This window comes from Myodes glareolus, chromosome 9 (genome assembly GCF_982192425.1).
Source record: "Myodes glareolus chromosome 9, mMyoGla1.1, whole genome shotgun sequence".
Lineage (NCBI taxonomy): Eukaryota > Metazoa > Chordata > Mammalia > Rodentia > Cricetidae > Myodes > Myodes glareolus.
The window spans coordinates 25384901-25396731 of NC_142034.1; the positions used below are offsets into that span (position 1 = coordinate 25384901).

The 11831-nt window shown below is 47.3% G+C and overlaps 1 protein-coding gene across 2 annotated transcripts in view; it reads right to left on the reverse strand.

Annotated features, from left to right (window-relative positions):
- Positions 1–3385, reverse strand: part of Socs7 (suppressor of cytokine signaling 7) — a 39100-nt gene extending 35715 nt beyond the window's left edge. For both annotated transcript variants that reach the window (XM_085695723.2, XM_048450643.3), the window contains exon 1: positions 2397–3385. In XM_085695723.2, coding sequence (XP_085551849.1) covers positions 2397–3370 — 974 coding nt within the window. In that variant the 5' untranslated portion in view covers positions 3371–3385. The remainder of the gene's footprint in view (positions 1–2396) is intronic.
- Between the last annotated feature and the right edge of the window lie 8446 nt (positions 3386–11831).

Below are 11831 nucleotides of genomic sequence, written 5' to 3' on the forward strand. Positions count from 1 at the left end.
ACACATGGAAAAGCTAACAAGCAGCACCAAAGCTTAGCACAGGAAAAAAATGTACCAATTCAATCTTATCACTTCTCTTCCAAAAAGCACAAAATATCCCATCCAGTTTCTTATCTTCCTTCTATTCCTGTAAGGACATGAACAATTCGCAGCGGTCCCATTTCACAGATGAAAAAGATAAAGATGAAAATAATAAATCTGCCCTTCATCTCACAGCTAATGTTGAAGTTCCAAATGGAACCCAGACTATCCCAATTCTCTATACAACATGCTGCCTCCAAATAGCAGTCAACCAAATGTTTACACACAAATACCTAGCTCTTCTCCAATTCATCAGAAAAAGCTCTTGGACCAAAAAATGTTATTTCTCCAGTGCCCTGAACTAAGCTTCTTTGCAGAGGTACAGCCCAATTTGCTCTGCAGCAGAAATTTGTATTGTGCTTAGTGTGAGGGTTGGTGATAGAGCAGCCAATGACCATTAAATTCTGCTTCCAAAGGCAAAAATCCGTACAATGTTATATGCCTTTTCCACTTCCTAATCTATTAGACGTAGCAGCTAATTTCACGCAACACCTCCTACTCGGCGTCTCAGGAATCTTAGACCAAGTCCTGGTCAATGTGGAACAAAGGCAAGACAAACCACAAGAAAATCAGCAATCCATCCTGTTATTACCCACAGCTTCAATCTTGCCGTCCACCCTTAGCTGATGCAAATTTCACCCGCATTGGTAAGTGGAGCATCAAATACAAAACCTACCATTGAGGAGTTTGGGGGGACCGTTCCAGCAACACTTTTCAAGACTTGAGCTCTCAGCAAAAGTTCACCAAAAAAAAAAAAAAAAAAAAAAAAAGACAGGCCTTATCTAAAGGGACAACATACTGGAGTACAACCAAGAATACCAAGAATCTCTGGGTTTAGTGCATGGCACAGCTATTTATAAATGGCAACATGGCCGAATGGAACTTACACCTTTTATCTTGGAGTATTCACGTTCCCTTCAGAATTCCACATCCAAGAACAAGTGGTTTGTATCCAGAATCAATTGGGGAGCATTAAAAAATTCAAATAGTAGGGGTTGGAGATGGCTCAGCAGTTAAGAGCACTGGCTGCTCTTCTGAAGGACTCGGGTTCAATTCCTAGAACCCAGTTCAGGCAGTTCAGAACTGTAACTCCAGTTCCAGGGGATCTGACACCCTCACACAGACATACATGTAGGTAAAACACCAATGCACATAAAATGAAAATAAATTATTAAAAAAATTCTAATTGAGCCCCAGATCTACTTATCTTTCACCCCTATCCCCAGGAGATTCTAGTGCTCAGCAAAGTCATCGATTTGTCTGCTTTTTGGCTTTGGTTTGTCACTGTCAGTATGTTTCAAGAATACATCATATAAACCACACCAAGACTAATTCCAGCCAGGCATGGTGGCAATAGGCCTATAATTCTGGCACTGGAGAGGCTGACTCAGAACTCAGCAGGATGAGATAGGAAGACCAAGAGATCTAGACCAGTCTGAGCTACATAGTGGATTCAAAGAAAGCCTGATCAACATAATAAAACCTCATCTCAAAACAAAACAAAAGTCACCAACTCAAATCTAAGAAGAGTCAGAACAAGAACTCACCATCACAGTTATACCACAAGTCTCACTAGGGGATTTAAGCGCTGACAGCTTCCTAAACTGACACTACAGTCCAAAAGACCATCACTTTTTAGAAATTCAGGGGGAAAAGTTTAGAATTGTCATTAATTGTCCTAGAATTCAATGTGTATTCCTCACTGAGAATTCTCAACATCTGTGAGAAAGTGAGAGCGCAAGCATAGCGCTATTCTCGGAACGTGGTCAGCACACACGCTTTAGATAGAAGATATCAAGAAATAACCAGGAATATATTAAGAAAGGAGATGCCCAGCTGATTGCTGGCCAAGTTCCCCAGGCCATTTTGCACGCATATGCGTGTGAAGAGAGTGGGGGCAGGTGCACAGAGAGAAGCAAGATGATCAAGATAATAATAGGCAGGTGACTGACACTAGCTTTTTGGCCCCAAGGCCACGCATTTCCAACAATCTCCCAGCAGTGTAAGTAATGGTAGCCAGACACGGGGTGGGGAAAAGTGGGGCCAGCACAGGCAGGGCTCTATAAATCAGTCCTAGCAAGACACGCTAACCCACTGAGAAGTGTCACCGAGTGTGAACTCTCCAACAGCGAAAGCTGTTTCCACAATTAGCTCTGATCTAATGCGAGATGTCACCACCTTTAGTCCCAAGTGTCTGCCTTCTCCAGTAGTCCACAGCTTGAGAACTGACAGTATTGTGTTAGCAGTAGAGGAAAAGAGAGAAACGAAACAAGAAATGGAAGTTTGTCGCCAGCCCCCATCCCGGCCAATCTCACCTCCCCGCATCCAGCTCCCGGCCCGCAGAGCCTCCCATGTCCGTCAGGCTCGCAGCTGAAGCTGCCAGATCTCCAGAAGGCCTCTTGCCGGTCCCATCCCCACCGCCCGAGCCGCCGTTGCAGCTCTTCGTGCGAAACAGGCGACTGAGGCGGATTTTGAAGGAGCCCTTTCGAGAAGGGCCCGCGAGGGGCCGGAGGGGCCCGGGAGGAGGCGGCGGTGGGGGAGGTTGCTGTTGCTGCTGTTCCCCTCGGCTCAGGCGCCCTGGAGGGACCAAGTCCTGCAGCGGGAAGGGCACCGGGGGTAGTTCGGGGCCCGGGGGCTGCAGCAGAAGTCGGCCACCCCCTCCTCCTCCTCCACGGCCCGGGCTGCTGAGCTCCTCTTCTGAACAGCTGTTAGTCTCCAGGCTCTCGGCCTCCGATTCCAAGGCTTCTAGGACCAGCAGCGCGTCGCTCGTCTCCGTGGGGTCCTCCCCGGCCTGCGGGGCGACAGCAGGCGGCGGGGGCTGCGGCGGCGGGGGCTGCGGGGGGCACGGGCACGGGCAGCAGCTTCCGCCGGCAGTCTTGACCCCCGGCCCCGCCGGCTGCCCGAGTCCCAAAGCCGCCAGCTGCGCCTCTAGTCCAGACACCGGACCCCAGGTCCGCTCGAGCGCCAAGCCCGGCGGCAAGGCCTTGGGATCCAGTGCACAACGGTGCCGGGGACACAGCAGTTCCGAGGGTCCCGGCTCCGGGGCCGCCTCCGCGTCCTCCTCCTCCGGCGGCCGCCCCACGTTGCGGAATACCATCAGCTGCGGCGGCCGGGCACCCCGCGGGCCGGGCCGCGCGAGGAAGGGTGGCGGCGACGGGCCAAGGCCCGGGGGCGGCGGCGGCGGGCCTGGCTCGGGGGCCGCCTCTCCATAGCCGAGGAGGCGGCTCAGGACCCGGTACGAAGCGGCCGCCGCCGCCGCCTCGCCGTCCCGGAGCTCGGCCCCCTGCATCGGGGTGAGGGAGGGAGGGCGGGCGGCTGGGAGCCGGGCTGGGTGGGGACTAGGCCGGGCCCCGCCGGAGCCCCGCCCGCCGCGGCCCCCGGAGCGACAGCGCTAACGGCCGCCGCGGCCTCTGCCTCATAGAGGGGGCGGGGGGCGCGCGGAGCCCAGCGCGAGCCCAGGCCGCGCGCCGCCGCCGAGGACCGCCCCCGAACGTCACTTCCTGGCTAGGTCCCGCCCCCTTCCCCAGGGTGCGCAGCGTCAGCCTCCGCTGAGCTTTACGTCGTTCTCCGCCCTGGTTGCTATTGGCCGTCTGCTGGGTCTGTGGCCTCTTTGGTCTTCGGCACCGACCCCTGCCTTTTCACTTCCTGGGCGCCCAGGCCCTGTCCACCCTTTCCTGTAGAGCGGAGCAGGCCTTGGGACCCGAGTCTGGACCTGGGAGAGGGTCGCAGCCCTTGGCACTGTCTGTGGGTCTTGTCCCATCTGTGCTGCTTGGGGTGTGTGACCTTGGCAAATTATTTCATTAAATATCCATCCTCTTTCCTGGCATCCGACGAATTATGGAATGACTACATGAAAATGTGTTCTGGATCCGGCGGTGTGCTGTTCCGTGTTAAACTACTGGTTCTTTGGGGGAAGAAAGGGTGTATATGTAGTTAGCATAATTGATCATGAATTTGACTGGAATAAAGGATGTGTAGTACACGATTTCCAAGAAATAATAAAAAATATACAACAGCCAGTCCTGAATGTCTGATTGTCAGATGCATGCTTCCACTGGTTTTTGTCATATAGTATGTGTGTCATGTTGAGGATAGAATCCAAGATGGGGCACATGCCAAACATCAATTCAACTGCCAGACCACATTCCGAGCCCTTCCCAAACTGGTTACAAGTGATCAAGGAGTGTAACTGTAACAAAAATATTTTCCTCTACTGATGCAAAAGGACAGTAAAAAGAACTAAGACAAAGTTGATCCAATTGTCAATATGGGGACAACTTTGCTGAAACAACTAGTTTCAATGTCTAGAAAGTTTTCTTCAACTTTTTGTTGTTGTTCCTAATGTAACACCTACAAATGCACAGGAGGTATAGATCAGAACTGTGCTCATGTTCTCCATCACTTAAAACAATGTGTGCCTGTTTGTGTGTGAGAGAGAACGCACACATGCGCCAGTGTGTGCCCAGAACAGAGTATCAGACCCCTAGGGCTGTAATTTTTCTAGGAGCTGAATTCCAGTCCTGTGCAAGAGCAGAGCTTGCTGCTACTGCTGACTGTCTCTCCAACTTCCTCAATGAAGGAAGGGGCCGCAGTTCCAAGACAGGATCTCTCCACCTAACAGCCCTGGCTGTCCTGGAACTCGCTCTGTAAACCAGACCGGCCTTGAACTCTGCCAGTCTCAGCCTCCCGAGTGCTGGGATTAAAAGCTTGTGCCGCCTCCACCACCACCACTACCCAGCTCCTCCATCACTTTTTAAGTCAAGGCGACTAACAAACAACAAAGCAAGCACTGGCTTGTAGCACTTGCGCAGTGGCTAATGTCCACACAATCATCTTACTAACTAAGGAAGACATTGGCTTTAATGTGCCATCTTTTCTGTGGTGGTTTCATTACATACAATGAGTTTAAATAATCCCAAGAGCATAGGTACAATTATGAGTTTGGGGTCACCAAGACAGCTTAATGGGTTAAGACACTTGTTGCTAAGCTTGAGTTTTATCCCTGGTACTCACATGGTGGAAAAAAGGAACCACCTCCTTAAAGTTATCCTCTAACCTCTAGGTACACGTATGGCACATACAGACACACAAACCACGTAAAATAAGTAAATGTAATAAATAATACATGTTTTAAGGATGTAGTACCTCCGTTTTGTTTTGTTATTATTTGTTTGGGCTTTTTTGAGATAGAGTCTCTCTACATAGCTTGGCTTGCTACGTAGACCAGGCTGGCCTGCAGCTCAGAGATCCTCCTATCTCTGCCTCCTGACTGCTGAGATTAAAGGTGCATGCCACCACCATCCAGCTATGTATGTTTGTTTTTTGATATGTAAGTTTATATACATATATATATGTATATATATATACATATATATATATCGCATGCCAGACAAACATTCTACCTTTAAGCTGTACTTCCAGTCCTATAAGTTTATACAGTTTAATTTTGAATAGTAACTATGTTTTTGGTTTTGTTTTTTAAATGGATATGGGTGATTTTCTTGCATGTATTGTCTGTGTGCCACATGCCTGCCTGGTGCCCTCAGAATCCAGAAAAAGGCATCAGATCTTCTTGAACTTGAGTTACAGGCAGTTGTGAACTACCACGTGGGTGCTGAGAACAGAACCCAGGTCCTCTGGAAGAGCGACCAGCACTCTTAACCACTGAGCCAACTCTCCAGCCCAGCAACTATGTTTCACAACACTTGATCTTAGGCAGGAAGCCAAGAAGTTATTATGTGTAACCACTGGCTTACTAATTTCCAGAAACTTCTGAGCAATAGTGGTGCACACCTTTAATCCCAGCACTTGGGAGGCAGAAGCAGGCAGATCCCTGAGTTCGAGGCCAGCCTAGTCTACAGAGGTAGGACAGCCAGAGCTGTTAAGATAGAGAAACCCTGCCTTAAAAAAAAAAATCCAGAGACTTTAAGAACTGAATTTGAGAAGCAGCCATAAGTGTGCCCTCTAGCACCACTAGACCTCACTTCCACATCTGGAAAAGGAAGGCAAGCATTGTAGCTTTGCTTACGTGACAAGGGTGTTGTGAGGACCAAATAAGACCAAGCTTGTGTGGCGGTGGAACTGGAGATGGAGAGGCCAGTCAGGAACTCACTGCCCCTGTCCTGTGGGAGATGTTGAAGTTCACAGGGAATAAGGACGAAGGAGCAGCTAGCAGAACTGAGCAATTTTAGTATCTGCAGGACCTTTGAGGGGAAGATGAAGAAGTCATTATGATGTTATGTGCTCGATGTAGGCACCTAAGCAATCAGGTGCTTTTGTATGTGTGTGCACGGAGGTGTGCGTGGGTGGAGAGGACTGGATATAAGGACAGGAGTTTGGATCTCTAGCACAATATAAAAGCCAGGCAGAAGCCACACATGGTGGCACACGGCTTTAATTCCCAGCACTCAAGGAGCAGAAGCAGGAAGAGCTCTGTGAATTCAAGGCCAGGCTGGTCTTCAACAGCCAAAGATACCCTGTCTTGGAAAAAAAAAAAAAAGCCAGGCAGAGCAACATGTGTCTGTGATACCAGCACTGGGGGTGAGGGGTGAGGTGGGTCCCTGAAACGCGAAGCTCACTGACTAGTAAACCTAGCCACTTTACCATCTGGGCCACTTCCCAGCCCAGACGGGCCCTTTCAGAAATGGAAGTTTGCTCACAACCTGTGATTATAAAGATTTATTTACCTATGTATGTCTGCATGCATACATGCAAGTAAAACACCCATCATATACATTAAAAAAATAATTAAATAGCTGGTTGTGATGGTGTGCACCTTTAATTCCAGCACTCCAAGACAGAGGCCAGTGGATCTTTCTGTGTTCAGTGGCCAGTCTGATCCACATAGTGGGTTCCAAGATGCCAGAGTTACATACATAGTTGAGACTTTGTCTCAAAACACAAAACAAAATTATAATAATAATGTTTATGTTTTTTAAAAAAAATCTGCATCTCGCCGGGCGGTGGTGGCATATGTCTTTAATCCCAGCACTTGGGAGGCAGGAGGATCTCTGTGAGTTTGAGACCAGCCTGGTCTACAGAGTAAGTACCAGGGCAGACTTCAAAGCTACACAGAGAAACCCTGTCTCAAAAAACAAAAACAAAACAACAACCACAACAACAAAGTCTGTTTCTCCTATTAAAATGTAAGTTCTAGAAAACTGTGTTTGTCCTCTGTCCCTCTGACTCTCTAATGTCAGAGACTCTGCCTGACATGGATTAGGCCTTATGCAGTCTTAAGCCTCATAAAAGATCCCTGAATCGGGCTCAGTGGTGAAGAGCACTGCCTGCTCTTCCAGAGATCCTGAGTTCAATTCCCAGCAACCATATGGTGGGTCACAACCACCGGTAATAAGATATGGTGCCAACTTCTGTCTGCAGGGACCCATGCAGGCACACCATTGTATACATAATAAATTTAAAGAAAAAAAATTTAAAAAAAGATCCCTGATTCAAATCCACCTCTAATTCTGTACAACACAATCAACAGCTTCTCTCGTAAACAAAGAAACGAACTGACATACACAGTGAGTTATTCAGCTATGATCAATCCGCTCAAAAAGATGCAGTTTAAAGAGTTTAAAACTAGCCATCTGACTGCAAAGATTTTCTTCTCTATCCTTTCTCCCCGAACCTACTACTTCTCATGTCACTCGGATTTTTAGAAGGGAAGAAAAGAAAATGAGAGGTGGAGGGAGAAAGCTGGGTGCTGTAGAACCCAGAACACTTCTGCCTTAAATAGAAACCAGCTTCCGAAGATCCCTGGCTCTCTGGGAAACGCTCTGGTCCCTGAGAGAAGTCCGCGAAGGCACAAACTATAGCTCTGCAGCGCCCTCTGCTGTTCAGCTGCTTTCCTTTTTGCCCCAAGAAGAGCTACTTAGGTCAGTCATAGGGTAAATTGCACTGTTACAGAGGTATTAGAACACAGCTGCGGGTAAGGTAGAGACAGGACAAGAACAAAGGAAAAAAGAAAAAAGTAGAGAAAAGAAATATTACCTCTCTCTATTTACTTAATAGTCCAGACCTATACCCCATGTCTGGGAAAAATATGAAAAAGGAACCTTAATTTAACACTGGCACCCAGGAGGGAGGCAGAAGTAGGCAGACTCCTGTGAGTTTGATGTCAGCCTGGTCTACATAGTGAGTTTCAGGACAGCCAGGGATACACAGTGAGATCCTGTATCAAAAATAAGTAAATAAATTTTCAAATAAAGTGGAAAGAAACCTCTGTGTGACTTAGACTCCAGTTAAGTTGTTTTGAGACAGGTCTCCCTATACAACCAAGACTGGCTTGGAACCCATAGCCCTCCTGCCTTCAAGCCTCCCAGCTTGGAGTGGCTCTATGCCTAGTCAGCATTCTCTAGAGGAACAGAACCAATATAATGACTATCTATATTTTTGGGTTTTTTTTTTCTGAAACAGAGTTTCTCTGTAGCTTTGGAGCTTGTCCTGGAACTAGCTCTTTGTAGACCAGGCTGGCCTCAAACTCACAGAGATCTGCCTGCTTCTGCCTCCCGTGTGCTGGGATTAAAGGTGTGCACCACCACCGCCCAGCTGACGACTATCTATATTTATGAGAAATTTAATGTACAGTAAAGAGTTTGTGAAATAAACTTATACTGAAATAGTAGCAACAGCTGTCCCACACCTGAGAGGCTGAGAATCCCATAGCTGCTCAGTCCATGGAGTTGGGTACCTCAGCAGTCCCAATCTGGCACCAGAAACCGGAAGAGCTGCTGGTCCACAGTCAGTGATAGGAGTCTGGAAATGCTGGTTCTAATTCAGCCACGAGACAGCTGCAGCTACAGCAATAGAGGACATTAACTCAGCGACACAAGAGAAGACCAGCTGCGCAAAAGGCAAATATTCTTCCTTCAGCCCCGCCCCCTTTCAATCTAGACTGCTACCAGAAGACACTTCTCCACATTCTGAGTGGTGTGGGTTTCCCCACAGCAATGAAGGCAATTAGGACAATGCCTTAGGTGAGGCTCCCCGCTCAGGTGATTCATGTTGACAGTAAAAGCAAGCATCATATCTTCACATTTCTTTCATTAAAGGCTGTAAAAGAGATTCTTATATACTTGAGAGGGTAGCGCATGCCTGTAACTCCAGATTTTACAGAGCTGAGACAGGAGGACTGTGAGCTCTATGCCAACCTAAACTATAAATTGAGACTGGGGTGTGTGTCCTGCAGGCGTAGGATCTTAGCACTTTATTGAAAAAGGTTTAAGAAGAATGATTTAGAGACCCTCTAGGAATTCTGAGGTTCACTTAATCTTTTGACAATGGCCAAGGACATTGTCCCTGTCCTTCTAAATGCTGTGGTTCACTTATTTCTAATTATACCATGACTTGGAGATATATGACCATCCAAGCATTGGTGTTCCTGCTGAGGCAGTAAGATCATTTGAGTCCAAGGGTTCAAAACCAGCCTAGGCATCATAGCAGGACCCCACTTCAAAAATAATAGTGCTAGGTGTGGTGACACACACTTCTAATCCCAGCACTCGAGAGGCAGAAGCAGAATCTCTGTGAGTTCAAGGCCAGCCTGGTCTACAGAGTTCTAGGACAGGCTTCAAAACTACAGAGAAACCCTGTCTCAAAGAAAAAAAAAAAAACCAGGGCTGGAGAGATGGCTCAGAGGTTAAAAGCACTGACTGCTCTTCCAGAGGTCCTGAGTTCAATTCCTAGCAACCACATGGTGGCTCACAACCATCTATAATGAGATCTGGTGCCCTCCTCTGGCATGCAAGCATACATGGATGAAATGTTGTATATATAATAAATAAATAAATCTTAAAAAAAGAAAAAAACCAAAAAGAAATAAGTGAGTGTGATGATTTTTTAAAAATTTTAAGAGGGAGCATATGAAGTATATAACAGGGAAAACTGATTTGGTGACTCACACCTGTAATCCCAGGACTCAGAAAGTTGAGGCAGAAGAATCACTGTAATACACTTGGGCTGCAGAGTGAGCATGAACATATACACAAGCATATACATACATATACAGGGTTGTGTACAGGGTTAGCAAGAAGGCTCAGCAGGTAAAGGCACTTGCCACCAAGTCTGTCAACCTGAGTTCAAATGCCAGTACATACAGGGTAGAAGGAGAGAACCGACTCCCACAACTTTCCTCTGACCCCCACACATGTGATATGATGTGGCAATACATGTCCCACTCTCTAACACATGAATAAATGTAAAAGCAAATCAGGTAGGGCACTGCGGAGATGTCTCCATTGCTAGTGTTTGCTGTGTAGTCACGCAGACCTAGGTTCCCGTCCCTTGTACTCATGTAAAAAGTCAGGTGCAGACACCGAGAGAAACAGAAGGAACTCTGGGGCTGTCTGACCAGCCGGCTTTGCTGATCCAGTGAGTTCCGGGTTCGGTGACTTTCAAAAAAAAAATAGGTAAAGAAAGATTGAGGGAGATACCTACTGCTGACCTTTGCTCCCTGCATACACGTCTTCAACACAGAGACACGCAGGAAAGATAATAGTGAGACTTTATTTATTTATTTATTTGCTTATTTATTTACTTATTTTGAGACTGGGTCTCTCTATGTAGATCAGGCTGGCCTCAAACTCACAGAGATCCGCCTGCCTCTGCCTCCTGAGTCCTGGGATTAAAGGCGATTGCCACCATACCTAGCAAAACTTTAAAATGAACCAGCCTGCCTCCATCTTGGGCTTAAAAGCCATCTTATATTAAAGACAAACTAGGTTCATTCTCATTTATGATTAAACCTTTGTTTCTCAAGGATTGGGCTATGCCCCCACCTGTAACCTTAACTACTCATGGCTGTGTACTGCCTGCTCGGGGAAACAGCAACATGCCTCTGTTTCAAAAAGGTGCTAGGGCTACTTTTCTATGTTTTTGTTCTGCTGATTGTTTGTTTGTTGGTTTTTCAAGACAGGGTTTCTCTGTGTAGCCCTGGCTGTCCTGGAACTTGCTCTATAGACCAGGCTAGCCTCAAACTCACAGAGATCTGCCTCCCAAGTGCTAGAACTAAAGGAGTGTGGAGTGTGCCGCCATCACTTGGTATGTTCGGCTTCTATAACCCTACCGTTTGAAAACCTCCTATCCCTGAACTATTAAAAAAAAAAAACTTGTCTTAAAATGTTGGTCTCTTGAACTCCACTTTTAAGAGGAGATAGCCTGTGCATACAAATTTTTAAAAATTGCTTGCTTTAGTTAGCTTGGCCATGATTTGGGTCGGTGGTCTTTCTCCTTGAATCTTTGGAATTCTGGCAAGATGGCTGAACAGGTAAAGATGCTTGTGGTCGAGACCTGACAGCCTGAGGTTGGAGAGGTGGCTCAGCAGTTAAGAGCACTGACTGTTCTTCCAGAGGACCTACCCCAATCAGCTCACACCCATTCATAACTCCAGTTCCAGGGACACCAGGCATGCAAATGCAAACTTTAAAAGTGGGAAGAGCTGCCTTTCATCCCAGCACTCAGAGGCAGAGGCAGGTGGATCTCTGTGAGTTCAAGACCAGCCTGGTCTACATAGTTCAAGGCTAGCCAAGGGTATAGAATGAGACTTTGTCTTAAAAACCAAACAACAAAACAAACAGAAAAGGAGGTAGGGGAGAATGAGAGCGGCTCGTTGTCACAAAGGGACAGGAGATGCTGGGATACAGAAAGATGGAGAGGGGCAGGCATCAGTAGTGCCCTGCCAGACATGTGGCTGGCCCTTTATTATGCCCATTGCAGTTGCTGCCAGGAGGCCAAGTGGGGCAGAGGGA